This window comes from Eulemur rufifrons, chromosome 7 (assembly GCF_041146395.1).
Source record: "Eulemur rufifrons isolate Redbay chromosome 7, OSU_ERuf_1, whole genome shotgun sequence".
NCBI classification, from domain to species: domain Eukaryota; kingdom Metazoa; phylum Chordata; class Mammalia; order Primates; family Lemuridae; genus Eulemur; species Eulemur rufifrons.
The window spans coordinates 46,428,613-46,456,083 of record NC_090989.1 but is presented as its reverse complement, the minus strand read 5'-3'; the positions used below and the strand labels follow the sequence as shown (position 1 = coordinate 46,456,083).

Genomic DNA, 27,471 nt, shown 5'->3' with positions numbered 1-27,471 from the left:
AAACATACACTGGGGAAAAGAATCCGTATTTGATAAATGGTGCTAGGAAAATTGGATACCCACATGTAGAAAACTGAAACAGGATCACACGTCTCACCACTCACAAAAATCAATTCACGATGGATAATAGACTTAAACCTAAGGCATGAAACTATATGAATTCTAGAAGAAAATGTTGAAAAAAACTCTTATAGACATCGGCAGAGGCAAAGAATTTATGAGGGAGACCCCATAGGCAATCATAGCAACAGCAAAAATAAATAAATGAGATCTGATCAAATGAACACATTTCTGCGTAGCCAAGGAAACTATCATCAGAGCAAATAGACAACCTACAGAATGGGAAAATATTTGCATGCTACACATTCGATAAAGGACACATAACTAGAATCTATATAGAGCTCAGGAAAATCAGCAAGAAAAAATTAAACAACCCCATTAAAAAGTAGGCAAAGGACATGAGCAGAAATTTTTCAAAAGAAGATGGACTAAGAATGGCCAACAAACATATTAAAAAATGCTCAACATCTCTAATCATCACAGAAATGTGAATCAAAACCACAATGATATATCACTTAATTCCAGTGAGAATGGCTTTTATCAAAAAGTCCCCAAACAAGAAATGTTGGTGAGAATGCGGAGAAATAGGAAAACTCATACACTGCTGGTGGGATTACAAACTGGTACAAGCTCTAGGAAAGTTATATGGCAATACCTAAAATAGCTACACGTAGAACTACCATTTGATCCAAGAATCCCATTACTGGGCACTACCCAAAGGTAAAAAAGACATTCTATAATAAAGACATCTGCACTTGAAATGTTTATAGGAGCACAATTTGCAATTGCAAAGATGTGGAAACTACCCAAGTGTCCATCAATATATGAGTGGATTAATAAAATGTGGTATACGTATACCATGGACTTTTACTCAGCCACAAAAAACAATGGTGATCTAGTACTTCTTGTGTTATCCTGGATGGAGCTGGAGCCCATTCTACTAAGTCACAAGAATGGAAAAACAAGCACCACATGTACTCACCATCAAATTGGTATTAATTGATTGACACTTATGTGCACATATAGTAGTAATATTCATCGGGTGTCGGGCAGGTGGGATGGAGAGGAAGGGATGGGTATATTCACACCTAATGGGTGTGGTGTGCACTGTCTGGGCGATAGGCACGCTTGTAGCTCTGACTCAGGTGGGGCAAAGGCAATATATGTAACCTAAATGTTTGTACTCCTGTAATATTCTGAAATTTTTTTTAAAAACCAAGAACATAAAAAAAATTAAAAATTAATTAATTAAAATTATTGTAGCACTAGCCATATTTTCATTGTCCCCTGCCTGGTGGCTACCATAATGAACACTGAGGATAGAGAACACTGCAGGCATAGAACATTTTAATCAGCGCCGAAGTCTGAGGGATTAGTCGCTAAAGCCTTTCAGCCTTGTAAGTGGGATCAGCCAAGCCCATTGTGGTTTGGCATTAACCTCCTTAGAGAGCAACTGTGACCACCCCTTACTATTCCTGCTCATTCTTCAAAATGCAGCTTCATTCTCAGTTGTGGGAATGCCTTCCCTGAGCTTCAATAGTGGTTTATTCTTCTATTATTTCCATTTATTTCACTATATTTTGATTGCCTATCTCTATAATTTAGTCCTAATTACAGGACTAAAAATTCCTCATGGGTAGGGTCTATACTTCATTCATTTTTTGATACTGCAAAGGAGGATGAGGAAGAGAAGAATAAGAACAAGAACAAGAGCAACAAAAACAACAAGAAGACAATAACATTTATTGAGCTCCCATTATGTCCTAAGCAGTTTAAATACATGATCTCCTTTACATACTATTATTACCTCCATTAGTCAAAAACAAAACTGAGATTTAACATGGTTAAGTAACTAACCCAAAGTCATACAGATGCTAGACAGAGGAGCTAAGAATATGTGTTCTTATCAATCTATTATATTGCTCTTCACCCTCTCATGAAACATTATATTATGGTCCTTGCAAAAAATGTATTATTCAACTGAATCTCATTTTTAGACATATTACAGTAAATGTCAAGTTAATCAGGCACTTGAATTTAATGAGACACACACAAGTTGGTCAAAACTGACTCCAAGCTTAAGAACTGCTATAATTGAAGTATGCACACCTGGGTAACTGGAGGCTTCACTGCAGGTGGTGGGTGGAGAGACCATTCAGAAGAGCAAGTAGCACATACAAAGACAGCCAGGCATAGAACACTGCATTGACGGCTAATGCAGGGGTCAGAGGCACAGCATAGATACTGTTGAGCTATTCCAATATTAAACCAGCATTTATTCTTTTTACTGTGAATTTTTGTTTACAGATAATTTTCTGCTATGTTACCCTATCTGGTGGGATGTTAAGGAATGAAATCCCCTTTTGAATTTTAAATTCAACCTTATTGAGTCTTGATGATCATATACCAAGGAACAGAACTTCCATGAACAGAAGTAACCAACTTACCTGGTGACAAAAGCACAATTCACTCCAATGATGATAAAGCTTAATGCATAATGCCAGCAAAAGCATATGGTGAGAAACATAATGTTGTCATGATCCATCAGATTCCATGCAGGAGCCCCACTTGGGGGATACAGGACAAAACCAATCTGTAATTTAAAACAAAAAACACATATTAAAATAACCAATCACATTCCCAAAAATGGTACCTTTCAAAATGCTTCGTTCTAAGCTAAAAATTTTTAATAACTAAGATAAATCCCATTATCCAAAATGTAACATGAAACATCAGATTTTGCTGCTTGTTTTAGAAATAAGAACAGTAACAACTAGGTCATATTTTAAAAAACTTAAGGGACATTTAACAATCAATTTGCAAAATATGAACTGTGACCATCTGTGAGAATGGATGGACTTTCAGAGAATGTCCTAGGTGTCTACCTGTGCAGTTTAAATTCTTATTTCAAATTTAGAGTACAAAAAGATTTTAAAATAAATAAATGCCCACATAAACATTATGTTCAATACTGAAAGCTTTCCTCCTAAGGAAGAAGACACGGATGTCTGCTTTCACCACTTCTATTCAACATTATACTGGAAATATTAGCTATAGCAATTAAGCTAGAAAAATAAATAAAAGGCAACCATACTGAAAAGAAAGAAGTAAGACTACCTATATTCACAGATGACCTGACATTATATGTAGAATTTCCTAAAGAATCCACCAAAAATACTGTTACAGCTAATAAATGAGTTCAGCAAAGTTGAAGGACACAAAATTAACACACAAATATCAGTTGTATTTCTAAAAGCAAGCAATTAACAACCCCCTAAAATTAAGAAAACAACTCAACTTACAATAGCATTGATAAGAATAAAATCTTAGGAATAAATTTAATCAAGAAGATTCAAGACTTTGATACCAAAATCTGCACATTATTGTTGAAAGACATTGAAGAAAACCTCAAAAAACAGAAAGCTATCTCATTTTCATAGACTGGAAGGCTTAACATTGTGGCAATACCACCCGAAGCAATCTACAAATTCAATGCAATTCCTATCAAAACCCCAATGACCTTTTTTGCAGAAATGAAAAAAGCTGATTATAAAATTCACATGGAATTGCAAGGGATACAGAATGACCAAAATAAACTTGAAAAAGAAAAACAAAGTTAGAGGACTCAGACCTCCTCATTGCAATACTTACTACAAAACTATAGTAATCAAATAAGTGTAATATTGGCATAATGACAAACATATAGATCAATGAAATAAAACTGAGAGTCCAAAAATAAACCCATATATCTATGGTCAACTGGTTTTTTGACAAGGATGCCAAAGCTATTCAACAGGAATAAGAGTAGTCTCTCCAACAAATGGTGCTGGCAGTTTCTTAGACATGTGTTTACTGACTACTGACTGTGTCTTTGGTCATCCTGTTAAAATAAATGGAAAAATAAAGCATGACAAAAAATTGTTTTTAAAAAACACAAATGGTGCTGGGATAACTGGATATTCACATGTGAAAAAATGAATTTAGACCCCTGCCTCATGTTCTATATAAAACTAACTCAAAATGGATCAAAGAACTAATATGAAAGCTAAAATCATAAAACTCCTAGAAGAAAACATAGGGAGAAAGCTTCATGACCTGGGATTTGGTGATGGTTTCTTAGCTATGACAGCAAAAGCACAATCAACCAAAGAAAAAATAGATAAATTGGACTTCATCAAAATTAAAACCTTTGGTGTTTCAAAGTACAATATCAAGAAAATAATAAGACAAGTTGTAGCAAGTGAGAAAAATATTTGCAAATCATATATCTCATAAGGGATTAAAACTAGAATATTTATAAACAATTCCTAAAACTCAACAAAAAATTTTTTTAAATGGGAAAAGGACTTCAAAAAGTATGCAAATGGTCAATAAGCACATGAAAAGATGATCAACATCATTACCCATTAGGGAAATGCAAATCAAAACCACAATGAGATATCACCTAACCCCAGTGAGATTGACCCTTATCACAAAGTCCTAAAGCAACAAATGCTGGCAAGGATGTGGAGAGATAGGAATACTCTTACACTACTGGTGGGACTGCAAATTAGTGCAACCTCTGTGGAGAAGAATTTGGAGATACCTCAAAGAGCTAAAAATAGAAATACCATTCGATCCAGCAATAGCACTATTAGGCATCTACCCAAAGGAACAAAAGTCATTCTATAATAAAGACATCTGCACTCGAATGTTTATGGCAGCACAAGTCACTATTGCAAGGTTGTGGAAACAACCCAAGTGCCCATCAATCCATGAGTGGATTAATAAAATATGGTATATATATACAATCGAATACTAGTCAATTATAAAAAACAATGGTGATCTAGCACCTCCTGTATTTTCCTGGTTGGAGCTTTAGCCCATTCTCCAAAGTGAGGTGTCACAAGAATGGAAGAATAGTTACCAATGTACTCGCCATCAAATTGGCACTAACTTATCAACACTAAGGTGCTCACACAGTAGTAATATTCTTTGGAGGTTGGGGGTTGGGAGTAGGTAAACTCACAACTAAGGGACCTGGTGAGCATTGTAGGGGGAAAAGCGCATTCATCAAATCATGATTTTTGTGTGGAAAAGTTATAACATGTAACCAAAATGTTTGTACCCCCATAATATCCCAAAATAAAAAAAAAACACAATGATACTACTTTGCATCCACTAGTATAGCAATAATAATAACAAAAAATAGCAAATATTGGCAAGGATATGGAGAAATTGAAATCCTTATACATTGCTGATGGTGTAAAATGGTGCAGCCACTGTGGAAAACAATTTGGCGATTCCTAAGAAAGTTAAATATAGAATTATCATATGACCTACCAATTCCACTCCTAGATATACACCCAAAAGAAGTGAAAATAGGCATTCAAACAAAAACTGGTACAAAAATTGTTTATAGCAGCACTATTCTTAACAACCAAAAGATGAAAACAACCCAAATATCCATCCGCAGATGACAGATCAGCAAAGTGTGGCATATCTATACAATGGAATATTATTCAATCATGAAAAGGAATGAAGCCCCAACCATGAAAAGGAAGGAAGTCCCAACCATGAAAAGGAATGTACAAAACTTGAAAATACACTAAGTGAAGGAAGCCAGACACAAAAGTTCACATATGGTATGACTCTGTTTACATAAAATATGCAGAATAAATAAATATTCAGAGACAGGAAACAGATTAGTGGTTGCCAGGGGCTGGGAAGAGAGATGAAAGGGGAGTGACTGCTTAATGAGTCCAAGGTTTCCCTTTGTGGGTGATGAAAGTATTCTGGAACTAGATAGAGGTGTTGGGTGCACAACATTGTGAATATACTAAATACCACTAAATTGTACACTTTAAAATGGTTAATTTTACATTATGTAAATGCTACCCCAATAAAAAATAATTAAATTATATATAGATAGATAAATGTATTTATTTCAGGTCTCTAGAACTAAATGAGATTTAAAACCAAGATTTTATTATGGATAATTGTACCAATGTCTGCCATATATTGATTGACTATGGCAGTTACAGTGCTTAGAAGTTTCCTAACAAAGGCCCGTCAGGGATGTATTGTTACCCTCATTATAATGTATTACTATCCTCATTATCCAGATAAGAAAACTGAGTACTTTAGTGACTTGTCCATGATCACACATCTAATGAATGAAATCTTACAGGAAATAAAGCACTTAATCTACAGTATTGAATGAAACATTAATTCCTTTTCTGTTTTGAAATTTCAAATCTGAAAAAATCAATCAGGGAAAACTAAGTAAGATTTGTGCCTTAATTATGTGTTCCCATGTCTGGATTCCCTTTAGTTGGAAAGAGAATTACCATTTGTACCATCTGACAGATGTACCACCATGTGCCAGGCACTTTATCCTCACTCGTGCACATAGACTTCACAATAATCCTTAGTCCTCAGAGCAACCTCAAGAAGAAGACATCATTATCCCTTATTACAGAGGGGAAGACTGGAACTCACAGACATCAGTAACTTCCCCAATATCACAAAATGTCAGGATGAATAAAGTCAGATTCTAAACCAGGAGTGACTGGCTCCAAAAACTTTTTGTTCTTTCTTCTACAGTCTGTTTCACCATACAGCCTTTCCATATGGGGCACTATGAAGACAGTGTCCTGGATAACAAGGTCGGTTTGAGTCATCTCAGCAGCTCTGATGTGGTTTGAACAATCTGTTACTGAGATAGAAGTTGTTCCCATGAAGACTGGGTACTATGCTACCCTTGAAACACACATTACAGACTGGCAGCCCCTGAGCCACCTCTAATTCACAGACATATCTTGTCTGGCCCGCACATTTTTAAGAATAACTTAAATTAGTTGCGAACACTTAAAAAATTAAGGAACGTCCCACAAAAGTTTTCATTCTCGACTTTTTTGTCAAAATAGAACTATCTGGCAAGAGTAGGCCTGTTTTCCCAGGTGGCAGACATGAGTGGAAGCACGCACTCTACGTTGATTCTCCATTCACGTTACCTTCCTGATCAAGTGGAGCAATGTAGACCAAGGCTTTCTACTTTTGTGCTGGCCCTGTGCATTTTATTCGTCAACCAATGCCAGAATCATAATATTCCCTAAAATATCATGTTAGTTGAACTAATACAGTACTTTATAATAAATTCTTCCTGCCCTTCTCTATATCCCAAAAGACAGAATGTATTTGTCGTCTATTTTAGAGTTAGGAAAATTAAATAATGCATGGCCCTGTCCCTCCATCCCCAAACACTTGCAAAGATGTTTGCATAACTGCTGCTGTGCCTCACCCACCAAGGGCTGGGGCCTCTGCCTTAGAACAGGGCTACATTCTAAAGGGATGAGGTGTCAACACCTGTGGCAGAAGGCACATCTGTCATTAAGTGAAAGAGTCTGCTCGGAAACTGCAGGTAGAGAATGCCACCCAGCTGGTTTGCCTGCTGCTTTGGATATGCAAGTGTTTTTGCAATATGCCTTTGCATACAGCTAGGAAAGCTCACTGTGGGGGCAACTGGTCAGAGCCCAGGTCCCTGAAGCCTCTGGAAGGCAGTAAAAATTTCTAGGTCCTCTGCACTCACTGTTTGGAATGACAAGAAGGAAACTCGAGTCATATAGTCAACTCCCAGTTGAAGGGCCTAACTGTTTCAGCTGGGGTGTCAGGACCACCAGAATGTTCTTCTCATGCCCTCCTCTCACAGCAAATTCATGGAAGTTGACACAGAAATTCTGTGTCAAGAAAGGGCCCCACGGAGCTGCGCTAAGGCGTAAAAACAAAAACATTTAACGGCCGCTCCGGACCCAGCCGAGCGGAAGTGAAGGGGCAGAGCTGTGCTAAGGCGTAAAACAAACAAACAAACAAAAAAACATTGAGTCGCTGAATTATATACTTCAGATTTGTGTATCTTTCTGCCTTGCGGTGTGGTGAGGTGCTATGTAGTTTGTTTTTGTTCATTTTTGTTGGCGTTTTTGGTGTTTTTGGTTTGGCTTTTTGCGTTTCTTTTCTTTTTTTTTCTTTTTTTTTTCTTTCTTTTTCTTTTTTTTTTCTTTTCTCTTTCGTTTTCTCCTCTTTCTTTTCTTTCTTTCCTTTTTTCTTTTTTTTTCTTTTTTTTTTTTTCTCTTTCTCCTCTCTTTTCGTCTTCTAACTGGGGACCCATGGTGAGCTTCGGAACGGGCCAGGTCCCTGGCTTTAGTACATACCAGATCCTGAGCAGTCACCCCCAGGGCCAGCGATCTGCGGGCACGCAATCGCCATTCTAGGGCCCACAGCCAAGTCACTGCGGAGCAATAGGGTACCAAGAGGCTCCCTGGACGGCCCTCTCCCCTGGTCCACGGACCTTATATAGGGTCCCTGCCCAAGTGTAAACACTGAATACTTCTCCAGAAGCGAGAGTGTGGAACCTGATCCCTGGGGACATTGGGCCAAGACAGACTTTTGCCCGTGGGAGCTACAGCAACTGGGGCGCTGAGCAACCGAGGACACTGTCCTCTCCCCATAGCTAGTATCTTGCCTGCAGATAGAGACAGAAACCTCCCCTATAGAGGAAGAACCAAAGGGAAACAAACAAACAAACAAACAAAGAGAATTTCGGTCTACTATTAGTGTGGACCCTGCCTGCCTTCTGAAAGACCACAACACAGTGTCCTAACTCGCCAAAGCGGTCTTGGATCACTCCAATCCTCTAGGATTGGACCCATCGGAAGCAGTCCCCCAACGGAAACAGAAAAATCTCTAAACAATACACAACAGTCTCCCCCTCTTGCCAAAAGAAGCAACATACCTAGACTGTTTCACAGCCTAAGAATAGAGCACAAAGAGTCCTGTTAACCAGACTAATCTATAAGTAAAGATCCAACGATAAATCTAGATGGGAAGGGCCCAGCGAAAAAACATGGAGAGCACAAGGAATCAAATGGAAAGCTCATCCCCAAAGAGAAATACCAGCTCCCAACCATTTGACACAAACCAGACTCAAAACACCAACATGTCACAGGAAGAATTCCAATTATGGATTATAAACAAGCTGAATAATATACAAGAATCAATGGATAAACAACACAAGGAAAACACAAAAAAAAATGCAGGATTTGGAGGAAAAATTCACTAAAGAAATGGAAATATGGAAGAAAAACCAAACTGAACTCCTAGAAGTGAAGAATTCACTCAGAGAGCTACAAAACACTGTGGAAAGTCTCAAGAGCAGGGTAGATCAAACAGAGGAAAGAATCTCAGAAATTGAAGATAACTCCTTCCAACTAAATAAGTCAGTCACAGAGATAGATCGAAAAAGTAAGAGAAATGATCTGAGTCTTCAAGAAATGTGGGATTATGTGAAGAAACCTAACTTGAGAGTTATTGGCATTCCTGAGGGTGAAGAAGATAATAAGCAAGGGTTGGACAAGCTATTTGAAGACATAATCGAGGAAAATTTTCCAGGCCTTGCCAATACTCTAGACATACAGATCCAAGAAGCTCAAAGGACCCCTGGGAGATTCATAGCAAATAGGAAAACACCACGCCACGTAGTCATCAGGCTGACCAAAATATCCACTAAAGAGTCACTTCTCCGAGCTGTAAGGAGAAAGAAACAAGTAACTTACAAAGGAAAACCCATCAGAATTACGCCAGATTTCTCAGCTGAAACCTTACAAGCAAGAAGAGGTTGGGGCCCCATTTTCACGCTTCTGAAACAGAATAATGCCCAGCCTAGAATCTTGTACCCAGCTAAGCTAAGTTTTCTATACGAAGGAGAAATCAAGACATTCTCAGATAAACAAAGGTTGAGGGAATTCACAAAGACCAGCCCTCCAAGAAGTACTCAAAAGAGAATTACACACGGATCAGCACAAGAAAGATCCATGAATGTAAAACTACTCAAGAGCTAAAGATCAAATTCCAGATACCACAATGGCCCAGGACAGAAAACATCACAATGAAGATCTACCCAACAAGCTGAACAAAAAACTGTCTCACTTATCAGTTTTCTCAATAAATGTGAATGGCTTGAACTCCCCGCTCAAGAGACACAGACTGGCCCAATGGATAAAAAAACACAATCCAAGTATCTGCTGTCTTCAAGAAACTCACCTAACCTGCAAAGATGCATTTAGACTGAAAATAAAAGGATGGAAATCGATATTTCAAGCAAATGGTAACCAAAAGAAAGCTGGTGTGGCAATCTTAATTTCCAATAACTTAGCTTTCAAACCAACAAAAATAATAAAAGACAAAGATGGCTACTACATACTGATTAAAGGCACAATTCATCAAGAAGCCATGACTATACTCAATATATATGCACCCAACCTAGGTGCACCTAGATTCATAAAGCAAACCCTACTAGATCTCAACCAAATGATAGATAACAATACTGTAGTAGCTGGAGACTTTAACACGCCACTGACAGTACAGGACAGATCCTCTAAACAGAAAATAAACAAAGACATAATGGACCTAAATAGAATGCTAGAACAAATGGGCATGGCTGACATCTATAGGACATTCTACCCAAAGTCCACAGAATATACATTCTTCTCATCAGCTCACGGGACATTCTCTAAGATTGACCATGTCCTAGGACATAAATCATGTCTTAAAAAATTCAAAAAAAATAGAAATTATACCATGCATCTTCTCAGATCACAGCGGAATAAAAGTAACAATGATCACAAACAGAAACCCTCACTCTTACTCAAAGTCATGGAAGCTAAATAACCTTCTCCTGAATAATTATTCTATCAAAGAAGAAATCAAGATGGAAATCAAAAATTTCTTTGAATTAAATGACAATGGAGATACAACTTATCAAAATCTATGGGATGCAGCTAAAGCAGTCCTGAGAGGAAAATTCATATCCATAAATGCCTAGATCCAAAAGACAGAAAACATGCAAATAGACAACCTAACGAATAGACTCAAAGAGCTGGAGAAAGAAGAACAGAACGATCCCAAACCCAGCAGAAGGCGAGAAATTACTAAGATCAAATCAGAACTAAATGAAAAGGACAACAAAGAAACTATAAGGGAAATTAATAAAACAAAAAGTTGGTTCTTTGAAAAGATAAACAAAATAGACACACCCCTGGCTAGACTAACCAAGAGCACAAAACTAAAATCTCTAATAACTTCCATTAGGAACACGAAAGGAGAAATCACAACCGATGCTACAGAGATACAAGATATCATCTATGAATTCTACAAAAATCTTTATGCACACAAACTGGAGAACGTGGAGGAAATGGACAAATTTTTAGAAACACATAGTCTTCCCAGGCTCAACCAGGAAGAAATAGAGTACCTGAACAGACCAATATCAAGAACTGAAATCGAAACAGCAATAAAAAACCTTCCCAAAAAGAAAAGCCCTGGTCCAGATGGGTTCACACCTGAATTTTACCATACATACAAAGAAGAACTGGTGCCCATCCTACATACACTATTCTCCAATATTGAGAAGGATGGAATTCTCCCCAACACGTTCTACCAAGCCAATATAACATTGATACCAAAACCTGGAAAGGACGCAACAAAAATAGAGAACTACAGACCAATTTCCCTCATGAATATAGATGCAAAAATTTTCAATAAAATACTAGCAAATCGAATCCAAGTACTTATCAAAAAAGTAATCCACCACGACCAAGTGGGCTTCATCCCCGAGATGCAGGGGTGGTTCAACATACGTAAATCTATAAATGTAATTCACCACATAAATAGAAGCAAAAACAAAAACCATATGATACTCTCATTAGATGCAGAAAAAGCATTTGACAAAATTCAACACCCTTTTATGATAAAAACGCTTAACAAAATAGGCATTGATGGAACCTACCTAAAATTGATACAAGCCATATATGACAAACCCACAGCCAACATCATAGTGAATGGGGAAAAACTGAAAGCACTCCCACTTAGAACTGGAACCAGACAGGGCTGCCCATTGTCTCCATTACTTTTCAACATAGTATTGGAAGTCCTTGCGAGAGCTATCAGGCAAGAGAGCAGAATCAAGGGAGTCCAAATAGAGAAGGAAGAGATCAAACTCTCACTTTTTGCTGATGATATGATGTTATATCTGGAAAACCCCCAGGATTCAACCATGAGACTCCTGGAATTGATTAACGAATACAGCAAAGTCTCAGGCTACAAAATTAATATACACAAATCAGAGGCATTTATATATGCCAATAACAGTCAATCGGAAAACCAAATTAAAGACTCAATACCCTTCAAAATAGCAACAAAGAAAATAAAATATCTAGGTATATATCTAACTAAAGAGGTAAAGGACCTCTATAAGGAAAACTATGAAACACTGAGAAAAGAAATAGCAGAACTTGCAAATAGATGGAAAAATATACCATGCTCGTGGATCGGAAGAATCAACATTGTTAAAATGTCTATACTACCCAAAGTGATCTACAGATTCAATGCAATCCCTATTAAATTACCAACATCATTCTTTACAGACATAGAGAAAATAATTATACACTTTGTATGGAATCAAAGAAGACCCCGTATAGCAAAAGCAATTTTAAGCAACAAAAACAAAATGGGAGGTATTAATTTGCCAGACCTCAAACAATACTACAAGGCCGTGGTTCTTAAAACAGCCTGGTATTGGCACAAGTGCAGGGACACAGACCAGTGGAACACAACAGAAAATCCAAATATAGAACCATCCTCATATAGGCACCTAATTTTTGACAAAGCGGGAAAGAATATACTCTGCGGACAAGAATACCTATTCAATAAATGGTGCTGGGAGAATTGATTAGCCACTTGTAGAAGACTGAAACAGGACCCACAGCTTTTACCTCTCACCAAAATCAAATCACGGTGGATAACAGACTTAAACCTTAGGCGTGATACAATCAGAATTCTAGAAGAAAATGTAGGAAAGACTCTTACAGACATTGGCCTAGGCAAAGAATTTATGAAGAAGACCCCCAAGGCAATCACAGCAGCAACAAAAATAAATGAATGGGACATGATTAAATTAAAAAGCTTCTGCACAGCCAAAGAAACAGTCAAGAGAATAAACAGACCACCTACAGAATGGGAAAAAATTTTTGCATACTACACATCAGATAAAGGACTGATAACAAGAATCTATTTAGAACTCAGGAAAATCAGCAAGAAAAAATCAAGCAACCCTATCAAAAAGTGGGCAAAGGACATGAATAGAAATTTTTCAAAAGAAGATATAAAAATGGCTAACAAACATATGAAAAAGTGTTCAACATCTCTAATCATCAGGGAAATGCAAATCAAAACCACAATGAGATATCACTTAACCCCAGTGAGAATGGCCTTTATCAAAAAAACCCAAAACAACACATGTTGGCGTGGGTGTGGAGAGACAGGAACACTAATACACTGCTGGTGGGACTGCAAACTAGTGCAACCCCTGTGGAAAGCATTATGGAGGTATCTTAAACAGATTCAAGTAGACCTGCCATTTGACCCAGCAATCCCATTACTGGGCATATACCCAAAGGAAAAAAGGTCATTCTTTAACAAAGACACATGTACCCGAATGTTTATAGCAGCACAATTCACAATAGCAAAGATGTGGAAACAACCCAAATGCCCATCAATACATGATTGGATTAGTAAGCTGTGGTATATGTATACCATGGAATATTACTCAGCTATAAGGAATGATGAAGATACGACATCTCTATGGTTCTCCTGGAGAGAGTTGGAACCCATTATATTAAGTGAAGTATCCCAAGAATGGAAAAACAAGCATCACATGTACTCACCAGAAAATTGGTTTCCCTGAACATCACCTAAATACAAATCTGGGAACGACACCAATTGGACATCAGACTGAGGTGGGGGGTGGGGGAGGGGATGGGGGTATGCCTACACAATGAGTGCATTGTGCACCATTTGGGGAGTGGTAACACTTGAAGGTGCTGACTCGGGAAAGGGGGGGGGGGGAAATATGAAACTGTTGTTTTTAACTTGCATTGTTCACTTAATAATTTATCATGAATATTTCCCATATTATTTCATATCATTGTACAAGAAATAATAAAAAAAAAAAAGAAAGGGCCCCAGCCACCGCTGCTTGGAACGTGATGTGCTCCAGCTGCCAGAGGTAGGGGTTAGCAGTTGTAGGGGGGGTAAACTGGGTCCTCCCACATGTTGCAGTCCTAACTTTCAGTACCTCTAAATGGACCTTATTGGAAATAGGATCAAGTGAAGGTGAGGTCCTACTGGGTTAGAGCTGGCTTTAAATCCAGTGAGTAGTGTCCTTACAGGAAGGACATGTGAAGACAAAGGAGCACAAAGACACACAGGGAGAACATCACGTGACAGCAGAGGCTGAGACTGCCCTTAGCTGCCACAGCAGGAATGCCCAGGATTGCCGGCAACCATGTAGGATAGGAGAGCAGCGTGGGACAGATTCTCCCTCTGGACCCCTGAGAAGAAGTCAACACTGTCAACACCTTGATTTTGGATTTTTGTCCTTCAGGAGAGTAAAAGAATAAATTTCTGTTGTTTAAGTCATCCAATTTGTTATTACAGCCCAAGAAACTAATATAACGGTCAAGATCAAAATTAGCAAAAGAATATCACTCACCCTAAACCTCAAGCCTGGACACATCCCACAGGGGTGGGGAACCTTCAGCCTTCTGATATCAAGATTGTTCTTTTTTAAGCACCAGAGAGGCAAGAAAAGTTCATCTTTCTCTGCTGCATCCCTTTCATTGAAAGGATTTGTTGTGTAAAATTTGGATTCAGTCAAAAGGCCTTACTTAAGGACCTAGAAGGCCACATGTGACCTTAAGGCCACAGGTTCCCCACCCATCTTTCAAATCCCAACTTGACTTCACCTTTTCCTAGAAGATTTCCTTGCCCTCTTTCTCTGGATTTACCAGCCAGCTCCTCAGGGCAGCATGTGCTTTCAAATTATAATGTCTAATTCTCCCAATAATCCCATGTGATATTATTTCTGTTTTATAGTTAGCCTAACAGCACAGAATATTTTGTCTACCGTGATGCATGTGACTAATATGGTAAAACTAGCATTCAGATCCAGTTCGGCCTGACCTGTATGCTGAGGGACTTGTCATTAAATGCCATATTCACAATGGTTTTTTGGAGCTTCCAAAATAAAATCTCTTTCACATCGCCTCCATTGGTCATCATCAATTATCTCAGTCAAACTTTGCACTGTTTTACATCAGGAGACAAAGACTTTGAGTACCTCTTGCTGCCAATCTCATTGGGAACTTCAGTGCCTGATATTGAAAGCTAAAGATTTGACTGAAGTCTCCCTGAAGCCTCTGAACAGTGTTAGCTGGTGTGACTACACTGCAAGCCACAGAAACATTCCATAGGCATTTTAGGCTAAAAGCAAATAAATTAGGAAAACTGAAACCCCAAACTTAGGGCCAGAAACTGCCACGACTCATTAAATCCTCCTTTAAATACAAAGACCAGCCACTGCTGGTCCTAATTTGCTTCCTATCATCAAAAGACCTGCAAATGAAATTATTTTCTTGCTAATACCTTGTATGCCACTCCTGAACATCTGTTTTGGACTAGTTTCAGCTTCATTAGCATCACATTTCAAATGTAAATAATTATCTTCTCTAATGGGCAACCAGCCCGGCATCCATTTCCTATAATTTAGAATCTGAATTTCCTATTGTTTTATATCTGGATCACCCAATCATTTATTTCAACACCATAAGCCTAAGCAGGTGTTTGATCTATCATTTCAGATCTCAGACCACTACTACCTAATAGGGACTTTTTGTCATTTTAGGATGAACTTTTGTCCTTCTTAAAGGCAAGACAAGGCTGAGTTTTAGTGTGGGCTCAGAATCTGGCAGTCCTGGGAGGAGTGCCTGGGAGGATTCAGGGAGCTGGGAGATGCCGTGGAAGCAACTTGCTAAGTAACGAGAAACAAGACGTCAGGAGCATCTTCCTCATCCTGGGACTACCCCTGTGCCTGGGCTCTAACAGTGATGGGAGGGAGCTTAGCAAGGAAGGGCAAAGAGAGCTTTTGCAATACTTTCCCACACAGTCACAAGGAAAACATGATTCATGGAATAAAGGGACATGAAGGATTTTTGCTTCTTTTTTAAATTGCATGATGTGGCTAGGTTATTGAGAAAACATTTTTGACTGTAATGTGGATCAGGAAATAAACTATTTTTTTTTTTTTTACTATTTTTTTTTAAATTTCAGAATACTACTGGGGTACAAATGTTTAGGTTGCATATGTTGCCTTTGCAACCACCCAAGTCAGAGCTATTGATACAAGTGCACCATCCCCCAGACAGTGCACTCCGCACCCATTAGGTGTGAATGTACCCATCCCCTCCCACCCCCTCCCACCTGCCCAACACCTGATAAATGTTACTTCCATATGTGCACATAAAAGTGTTGATCATTTAGTAGCAATTTGATGGTGAGTACATGTGGTGCTTGTTTTTCCATTCTTGTGATACTTCACTTAGTAGAATGGGCTCCAGCTCCATCAAAGATAATACAAGAGGTGCTAGATCACCATTGTTTTTTGTGGCTGAGTAGAACTCCATGGTATACATACACCACATTTTATTAATCCACTCATGTATTGATGGGCACTTGGGTTGTCTCCACATCTTTGCAATTGAAACTATTTTTTAATAGGTTGGGAGGGAAATTCCCCCTCTGTTTGCATATTAACCAATCATTTATATACCACTTATTAAAAAGTGGCTAATCTCAGCATTTGCTTCATTCAGTTCACATCTCCATACATATGGTTCCAAAAGTCTAGGTGGTTGCTTTCTCCATTTGTCTATACATAGTTTTTGGACTAGTATTAACCATATATGGAGAAGTAGTAAGAGAAAAAATATGGTGAAAAACAAATCATGATGTAATTTTGTTAGCTTAAGACAGTTTGGGCCATAAGCATTCATATACCACACACATCAACAAAACATGGAAGCATAATAGATTCACCTAAGTTCTAGACATTTTCGTTTCAGAGGAATGCAAGAGTGAGAGAGTTACTATGGCTAAACCTTCATTTCCTGCCAGTGTGTATGTTTGCATTGGTATGAAATGTTCATTTTAATTTAAGGCTGCAGACATTGTGTAGCCTGGTCACCAGGTAAAAAAGGAAGCTAGTCTAGACATACCGGTAGATGAAAAAAATTTTAAATAATCACAGATTTTTGCCCAAAGATTTTAACCTCTTCCTTAGAAAAACATTTGGGGAAATACGAAAACACTATTTCAAAAAGGGCAACATTAAGACAACCTATCCCCAGTAAGATATAGCCCACAGCTTCCTCCTTCAAATCCTAAATGTTAACTAATCATTAATTATTGACTGAATGCTAATAACTTTCATTAATTCTGCTCTTATCTTTATAATTCCTTTCGCCAATTCTCGTTGGGTTTCCCCTCTTGTTGTTACTGTCCAACTTTCTTTATCTGAATATTTAGCTCTTTAACAAATGTGATTTAGTAAATATATGTAAAATCCAACAAAGAAAGGATATACTTTCTTTCCAAATCCATGAAACATTTACAATCACTGACATTGGGCTATGTCCAGGGAAGTTTCAATACATTTTAAAGAGAACACATTCTGTGACCATAAAGCAATTAAATTAGTTATAAATAACAATACAAGGAATATTTTTGGAAACTGAAAAGTGTACTCCTAAATAACTCATAAATTAAAGAGAAAAGCACAAGGAAATGGCAACATTCAAAACTGCTCAACAGTGAAAATTACTATTTATTAAATCTTATGGGAGGCAGCTATATTAGTGTGTAGAGATATGTATTTATTTACATATATTTATTTTAAAACAAGAGAGATTGAAAATAAATGAGATCAGCATCCAACTCAAAAAACTAGAAAAAGAGAGGCAGATTATAATTTGCTTATAATGAAGCAAAAACTGAAAATAAGGAGAAATTGACAAATTCATAACTATAATATAAAACTTTAAAAGAATTCTATTAGAAAGTGAGAGATCAATCAGATGAAAACCAATTAGGAATATAGAGTATATTTTTTAACACACACACACACACATACACACTTAAAGACTATCATTCATCAGACCATCCATATCAAATGTTCTCATTCAGACATTACCCAGCATCATGGTTTACAAACAGAAACTCTGGTCCTTATGTCCAGTGGCACTAGACATAAAGGACTATGACATCCTTTATGCCATGATACTGCTGCAATATTAAGAGAGTATTTTATGGGAAATTGGGATAGTCTCCATGACCACAACTAAATAAAGGACAAGTAACTTGCTTTGTGAGTTCTGAAAAGGTTATTACACTTTTTAACAATCTTCCCCCACCAACATCACCAGGGACTTCCTATCAGTATGAAAAGCAGTACTCAAATGCTTTATTCTACATAGATTCACATTAACCAACATAATATATCAGATTCCTTAGAGAGTTAGTCTGAATTCCTAAGTCAGCCTCTACTTCTGTTACATCTCCCTTACATATGAATGTAAAAGTTCAGTACAATGGCCGACATATACTTGTTTCTCAATAAATAATAATTTCCTGTCTTCTCCGCCTTCCGTGTATTTCTCTAACTTATCACCCATTAGTCTGTAAGCTGCGTTAGCAACAGGAACTGCTTCTAACTAAAAGCATCAGCTCAGAGTTCCTACGTGATGGCTATTCAGGTGTGAGATGAAGATGTGCACATTCCACTTCCTTCCCAGCTGCTCCGACAATGCTCCGACCAGGGCCACCAGGCTACTCTACGAAACATCACCTCTCAGAGGCCCACGTTCTCATGACAGGCAGCACGTAGGAGGGAAGTCTCTGGTGTCCAGAGCAAAATACCCCATCAAATAAAGAGCAATTACAGGCAGAGACACGAGACACATTTACTGAAAGATCCAACTCACCTGCCAGAACCAGCTCCCCTGAAGCAGGATGAGGCTTGAACGCAGAAGTTCCAGAAGTACATTGTCCCGTAAGAGGAACTCCATGAAGGTGACCAGCCCTGCCAAAAAGACGACCAAAACCAGCAGCTGGTGCACAAAGATGTCCAGCATTTCCCGGCCATGAGTGTGGTTGTAGAAGATAAAAGCTGATAGAGGGGGAAAAAACAGTTTGTCTTTTTCAATGAAACGAAGGCCCCCACTGTTTCTCTGTCTCCCTCTCTCTTCCCACAGAACTGTACACACACAAAGCACAGGTGTCGCTGATTCCCACAGAACTGCAACTCTGCAGCGTTGCTGAAGTCACCACTGCCTCTTTGGATGGAATTGTTGAAATATAACCCTTCTTTTCTCTTCCCCAACCTTTATTCTCTCCTCTAACACATCTTGACATTTTCAACTAACTCTATTGCAAAGCATCTTCTATGCAAGATGAGGAATAATAAGCACAAAGAAGCAGGGGAGCAAGAATTAAGATGATACACAGATGGATAAGCTAAAGCCTCACCTTAAGGAATTCAGTCCACTCATAAATCATAAGGGTGGACTTTGACAGTATGCCAAGACATTCTGAGCAACTCCCAAGAAGTAGAAACTAACTACATTTTTTCCTTCCATAGACGGATTCCACCTTCATCTTAATCCTTTTCATTTGTGTAAAGAAAAAAGGATGTTCATTTAAAATATAGCAACACCCTGAGATAACAAGAATCAGGCTATTAGTTGTTGGCACCCATCTTTTATCTAGCCCTTGTTCCCAAAGAGGAATGGGCAACAGTTCTTAATTTCCAGATGCCAGAAGGAACGTGAGTCGGGAATGACTCCCTTCTGATTAATTTGGACCTTTGTTAGTTTCATGATCAATCTATTTCTTATGCATATAATAAATGAAAACAAATCATTAAACATTTATTTTCTTTCACGTCCCCTACAGTAACTGGGAGACCAACTGAACTAAAAGTATTTTTTTGATTAACCTCTCAAAATTAGGACCTTATATTTTTATGTGGCTGAATTTTTTGAACCCTACTTATTACATACTGACAGGGTTTTGCTATATCAATATGAAAAGGGCCAGTTAGTAGATGGTGGAAACTGTTCTGTTGTGAGTGGTTGCCTCATTTCAGGATATTCATGCTTCATTAACTGAGCTCAGTTTTCATTTGTTGAAAGTAGAAAGAATGATAATCTTCAGGACAACATAGACATAAGTAACCATCGAACATGGGTCTGTAATACAAATGTGAAGTGTGAATAAAGCACTTTGAATGAGTGTGCTTGCTCAATTCTACTAAATGAGTCAGTAAGCAGGGAATATCTTTGTCATCCTACCTAGGACACCCATTATGGCCCAGGAACATGGAGCTATCAATCAAGACTGCACTAAGACAACAAAGGTATGTTATAAACACCTACACAAATGCCCACTAATAAAGAAAGGTACAGGAAAATACTCATTCATACTTACCCTCCACAAATAAGGCATTTGAAAACATTAACTTGGGTAAGGAGGAGGGAAGTGAACTGATGGTGAAACATAAGATGTCTGCCACGCCAAGCAGCCCAAAGAAGAAATACATAGTGGAATGATGCCAGCTCATCAGTTCGTTCCACTGGCCCTCCTTATATAAGGTCAGGTGGGGCCCTCCAGGAATAAACTGCTCCCCAGCCATGCCTGTAGAAGAACATGTCACAGTATTAGCAACCCTTTCCATAACTTTACCTAGAATGCAAGAAGATGCAGGAAGATCAGCTCATTGCTCATTTCAATCTACTGTCGTCTTGGGACATCAATTCCTCTATCTAGGCTGTTCCCCAACAGCTGAGCACTGGTGCTCTAGGGTTGTTTTAGAGGTTTAGATGGTAGTTCAAATAACAGTTTTAGTCAAAGGTAACCAATTGAGTCAAACAGCTCTTTCAGATCTTCAATACTGATGATCTTAGTTCCACTAAGTTCCACTGACTAGTCCATCCTAATGACTAAGATAAATCCTGAATAATTTGGGGGTATGGATTTGCGAGATTAGTCCCATGGAGGCTGCTAACTTCCTTCTTAGATACCATTACGCATGTCTGGGTAGCTGCCATGAAGTAGGGGGTTGCGCTTGGTCCCAGACAAAAACGCTAAAGAGTTCAGCTTTTCCTCAGTTAAGAATAACTGAGAAAACCCAGACAGATAAACACATGATCTAGTCAGTTATGCAAACAGTTAAACTTTCTTAGTGATGCTGCCTTCTTTGTTACTCTACAGAATTTGGCAAGGAAATTTCTCTCTTTGGAAACACTACTCTGTAATTTGATGATCATAGCAAAGACATATTGCCATGAATAAAGCATAAAGAAATCCAGTGGGAAAATGGGAAGTTTTACCTTTTATAAAGGAGAGGCTGCAGTGGAACTCTTAAAAAACACAGCACATTTTCATAGAATCTTCATAGTCAGTGGAAAGGCATTAGTAAGTCATGTGGCCTAACCTCTTTCTCCAATTTAGGAACCAAGGAAGGATGAATACAGGAGTCAAGATCTTCTATAGCCTATCAGCAATGATTTCTTATTGAAGCTTTTCCATAATCACTTCATTATTTTGCTGTTGTTTGCAAAATGGTTTTTTATTTTGAATGGGGTTGTTGGTTCAGGGATCAGAACAATAGATATAAAATGATTTCAGAAGCTCCAACTAATTCTATAAAGGAAATTGACCTTAACTGCATAGGCAAGTTAAATACTATGACTAGTTCATAAATAGGCCTTTGTATAAACATGAATATCACCTTCCTAACAAATTATTAATACATCAAAGAGAAATTACAATTAGAATGTGTTAAGAGATTTCTTTTTATTAAAAAATCCATTTTAGCAATTTCTTGACTTTATATTGGATCTTTTCTTTATATGTGAAAATACCCAAAAGGAGAAAAATGGTCCACTCACCAGTTAAAGCCATGCCAACCAATACAGATCCTTCCAAAATTTCTAGTCGACGGAATAATGCTTTGGAACCAAGGTAGCAGGTCCGCTTTTGGTTTTTGCAGACATATTTCAGAATACTCTTTATACTCCACCAAAGACCCATAACAAAAAAGAAGGTTCCAGGGAGGGCATGACCTTTGAAACTCCCCATGATCTAGAAAAATAAGAACATACAGAAGATAAAAACATTTTATTTCTGGAACCTGAACAAAACATCACTTGTCCCCATAAAGTACACTATCTTCCAATGATTATGAATATATCACTAATTCAGAGGACCCTATATTACTGCAAACTGTAGTAGATTCCACCACCATATCAAAAATACCAATAAAAAGAAAATAAAAATTCACATTTGATAAACACTTAACCATGCTCTAGTCACTATGTGAAGTGTTTTACATATGATCTCCACCCCAATTTTTGCAACATACCCATGAATGAGGGATTATTATGCCATTTTCTATAGGCATACAGCTTTAAAAAAGTTAAATGCTTACCCAAATCTCACAACAATTAAGCAAAATTCTGTTGTTTTTAACACAGAGATCAAAAGGATTTCTTTAAATGACAGTATGAACTTCACCATACAGTTGCCCTTCAAGTATATTAAAAGGAAAGTAATAAGAAAGTATTACCTTTATGTTTAAAACTTGAAATGATGTGAAATGGCCTACAAAATTTTTAAAGTAGATAATTTCAAAGTATCAAGCATCAAGTGCATGGAGGCGCCCATTAGTGTTCATCCAGTATCTGTGAGCTGCTCCCGACTTTTCCCAGCCTCTCCTCCGGTTGGATTGGAACCATGTTTTAATTCTGGCTAATGGACTGTGAGCAGAATTAGCATGTGTCACTTCCAGGCTAGGTCAGTTAAGAGTCTACATGACTCCTTTATCTCTCTCTGCCCCTGCCTGGGCAACTGTGGCATGGCATACCTATAACACAGAGGATGACCAACCAGCTTCCTTCCCATTTTGCAAGAAAGAACATTTATTGCGCTACCCCATTGAAACTTTGTGGTTTCTTGAGAACACAGCTTAGCCCCAGGCAGCCAGATACCAAGCCAAATCAAACTGCAAATTTTGTCTACACTATTGCTATATGGTGGAGTCACCTCTGGCTTATAAACAGAAATACTCTCCATTTTTGGTCAGTACTATAAAAAAATTAGTCTTGAATTACATGAATTTTTAATTATGTGAGCAGCCTGTTGTTCAAATGTTTTGTACCATCAACAGAATAATGAAGAGAGAATCCAGATCATCCTCGTGGATCTGACACCAGGCCAGATCTAACAAAACTCATAAGAGGGGATTTCAGAATTGCCCCTGGCCCAGCAGACGTCTTTATATCTGTGGGTGAATATGGGGCCTCTCAGTTCAGGACAGACCCCTTTGGATTACTTCCCTACCCCTCTGACACAAACTGTGAAGCTTAGGGGGAAACGGTGAAGCTGACCCAAACATTAAGTCTCCTAAATCTCCACTCAAGGCCCCAGACAGACATTTCAGGACAAGCTTGAATCATCCAAATTGTCCAAGAGATTCAGACTCAATATATCACATAGCGCTAAGCTCAGGTTCTTGTCCTAACTGACTTTAGTGTTGTAGTTTCAGGCATGTCCCCTAAGCTCTCTAACCTTAGTTCTTAATTAATAAAAGGAGGAGTTGGGCCTAGATGGCACCTGGAGCTCCTTCCTTCTCTGACAGCCTCTGATTTATTATTCTAACCACCACCTGAGCAGTGTTATTGAGTTCTCTTGTTTGTTTTGGTTTAGGCAACCATTTAGGATTGCAAGACACTTCTACATGGGATTAAAAGACACATCGAAACTGTAAAATTTTTTAACTTTCATGGAAAATAATTTTAACGATTTAAAGAGTCTTAAATATTTTCTATTTCTTAGTACAGGAAGCCCACTTGCAGGATTTATCCTGAAGACACAACTGGAAATACAGGTATTAGGGGAATGATTAAATAAATTATGCAACCCCTATATATAAGATTTCCAAATAACTTAAATGATGGGGGATATATTTAGTGACAAAAATTAGGGTAACAGAATGAGAGGAAGTGTCTTTATCATTATCATTTATCATTTATATGACTCTAGGAAAGTTATTTAACCTCTCAGTGCCACAGTTTCTCTTCTGTAAAATGGGACAAATAACAGTCCCTACCCTAACAAAATTATTAATAAAATTGTTACTCTAAAGCAAATATTAATAATTCACAGTGCTATTAAATAAGCTAATGCCATCTTCAACCCACCTCAAACTACCAGAGTAAAATAAGTAAAACCAAATGAACAATCCTACTTGGATACTAACTACAGAAAAGCCAGACACTTCTATACAATTATTGGGCAATCATTCCTGTACTGCCTATAACATTTCTCTTGCTGTTGTCTGGAGGGTTAATGGGATCTTCTGTCGTTATCAATAGCTCGACTGCAATTAGACAATAAACTTGAAATGAGGAGCCATAAAATCTATTCTTCTTTCTATTCCCTATTGGGCCTGGGTAGTGCCTTATATACCATGAGGTTCTAAATTGACAAGAGTAACTAAGCGTTTCTTATAATACAAGACCGTATATTTACAAAACATCTCTACTCTGATGTCTCAAAGGCCATTCATACTCGACATGTCCCCAAATCAAATTCATCATCTTATCTACCCACCCACTGTTAGAAAATAAATTTTCCCAGTTACCTATTTTGGTTGACAACACTGCCATTCACCAATTGCACAACCTTAAAATATGAAAATCATCCTAGAGTTTGACTACTTCCCTAACAACTAGTTGGTTATTAAGACATATCATGTCTGCTGCCTAACATCAACCCTGCCGACACCCTTCTCCCCTAGGAGAAGGGGCTGATCTCCCCAGCCCCTTCAATTTCACCTGCTTGGGAGGGCCCTGTTACGCCTTCTCAAGGCATTCAGTCCTCACTTTGGTGAATTCTTCTTATTTTTAGTTATTGAGGTCTGTCCTCCTCGTTAACCTCTATGACCATTAGTGTGTTGTGAGAGCCTTTGTAGCAAGCAATTAGGGCCTCGCAGAAGTTAGGGGCCTGGGCCATTTCCATTTTTTTTCCAAAGATCCTGGTATATTTAAAAAAAAGGGAGAAAATGCCAAAATAGAGTATGCAAAAATTGTATTTGCTTTTAAATGTTTAGAATTACCTAATAAATACTTTTACTATACATGCCAACATATTGCCTATGTTGTAGACAACATGAAATTTTAAAATCTGGGCCCTCCCTGAATGTTCAGGTCTGGGCCAAATAGTCCTTCTGCCCCACCCCCACGACCAGCAAAGAGGCTCCTGCTGCCCCAAAAGCTGAAAGGATCAGTATCTCTCTGCACTGGGATGTAATAAGGCGGCAACGGGGAGTAGCTGAAGAAGGATATCAGTTGATCAGAGTGGGGGAAGAAATGAGTCCTTCCTCCTTCAGTTATTGAACATCTGTGTCTTCAACCTTTAATCAGAAACAATCTGATGGTTCCAATCTTTCTGTGCTTAAAGATCCAAACAACACAAAATCAAAGCAGGCTTGCTATATTTGTCTGTGCAAGGGAGCAAACAGACCCAGTTATCCCTGGTAATGAAAATGGCAGTCATTTTACCTCACTTTCATTGTGAGAGGAAAAAAAACTGCCCACCTCCTCAAACATCACTTCACTCTTGTCTCCTAGAGCCATTACCCATACATCTACCTTCATTTCCCTGCTTTACTATTGCCTGCTGGGGCAGCTCACTGCTTGGAAAAGACAAGGACAGTAGCATGGAGTTTGATTAGAGCTAAACCCAAAGAGCAGACACATTCTCCTCTGAAAGAGAACACAGGGCTTTTCTCACCCACAAAGTAGAATGTACTTGTGGGCAGTCCATGGAAACCCCAAGGAAAGCCCGGGTCATGAAACAAGAAGGCCCTTCCTGAGCACCCTCCCTGCCTGATGCATCACTGAAACCTCCTGGGGAAAGTGGCTCATCCAGACCTAACATGATTGACTACAAGATTGAATCACTGGCTTCCAGATGTGGTTCATCCTAAAAATTCTTACTCCGACCCCATCCAAAGAAGCCCTTCACTCATAATGACATCACACATTATCCTCTGGAGTGAAGACAAGAAAAACATACACTCATTTACCACCCAAAAGGGAAATATTTTAAAACTCTAGGAATTAGAGATAATATTGGGCAAAGCCCAAGATCTAACACAGGTGCTAGGTATCAATTCCCAGGCGTTACAGCCATGCAAACTAGAGATCAGGTCTATACACAGAAAGTGGAGAGAATTCAAAGCACCCCAGATAGAGAGATTCAACAATTTTCTTGGTGGAATCTCAACCAAATCCCTAACTTCAGTATAAAATTAACACCACTATTATAAAAAAAAAAAAATCTAAGCTAAAATTTCATCTAGAGCCACCACCAAAATAAAGTAGTCCTAAGTCTTAATTAGTGACTCATATTTTAAGACATGTGTGCAAATTCTAATACACTAACCAAATTTGAAATATTTCTTGAGCTTCACTTTACAATTTGCCTTAGCACTCAAAGCAAAGCTACGCATGCATATATATGTAGCTTTCACATTTCTTGGTCCCCATCATTCCGTACCAGCACTTTCTCTCCCCAAATTCAACTATTTTGAATGGGTTTTCTTAGTTAAATTATCCTTACCTTCACACTTCCCTCAATGTGAAGTCCAATGCAATTGTCTTCTCTCAAAAATTTATAATGTTCCAGATTCCAGAGGGAAAAGCAGATGCTGAATAGCCCTAGATCTAAAACTTCCTACTCTTCCTCCTTCCAGACTAAACCACTGAGTTCATCTTTCCAGCATAAGCAGATAAACTTTCAGACTATATCACAATGCATTTAACTCGAGAGCATATACCCTTTTAACTTTTAACCTCCTGCCTCCCTATCGAAACATTGTGTCACAGAGTAGTTCCAAGTAAGACTCACCTTGTCATCCCACCTACCAGGCAACCAGCCTCAGTCATGTGCCACCTGCTTTGAGACCCAAAGCCAGAGAAGCACATTACCTCTTCTGTCCATCAGGACAGAAGATGAAGGGAATGATTACAGCAGCCCTAACATAATAGATCATGGTCTCTAAGTCTTAGGAAGATAAGCCATTTTCTAACATGCTGTGTCTCGAGCAAGAGATTGCTAAAGGTGCCAGGGTTGAAGGCATGGCCAAAGCCAAAGTCATAGGAATAAGAAAAGATGGTGAAAAACCACTGCTGTAGGTCTGCAATGCAGTGCCAAGAATCTGGAAGGCCAGCCTCCTCTATGCATTGCGTGCGTTGCGCAGCAGCCCTCGGGTGCCTGAGGCACCCATTGCAGAATAAATACAGCCCTTGCTTACAACAGAAAGCTTAAAATTGATTGAAGAAACCCAAAAAATGGAAATCTATAGTAGGTCCCTAACTAACAAACTAGTTACAATTCTATGAGATTTGTTAAGATGACTGG

General features: G+C 38.4%; 1 protein-coding gene across 1 annotated transcript in view; it reads right to left on the bottom strand.

The window, feature by feature from the left end:
• Positions 1–27,471, bottom strand: part of TMEM45A (transmembrane protein 45A) — an 84,203-nt gene that overhangs the window by 8,545 nt on the left and 48,187 nt on the right. Inside the window, exons 2-5 of the mRNA XM_069472542.1 lie at positions 21,936–22,128; positions 20,473–20,679; positions 18,969–19,153; positions 2,508–2,653 (exon numbers count right to left, since the gene is read on the bottom strand). Of these exons, the coding sequence (XP_069328643.1) occupies positions 2,508–2,653; positions 18,969–19,153; positions 20,473–20,679; positions 21,936–22,125 (728 nt within the window). The 5' untranslated portion in view covers positions 22,126–22,128. The remainder of the gene's footprint in view (positions 1–2,507; positions 2,654–18,968; positions 19,154–20,472; positions 20,680–21,935; positions 22,129–27,471) is intronic.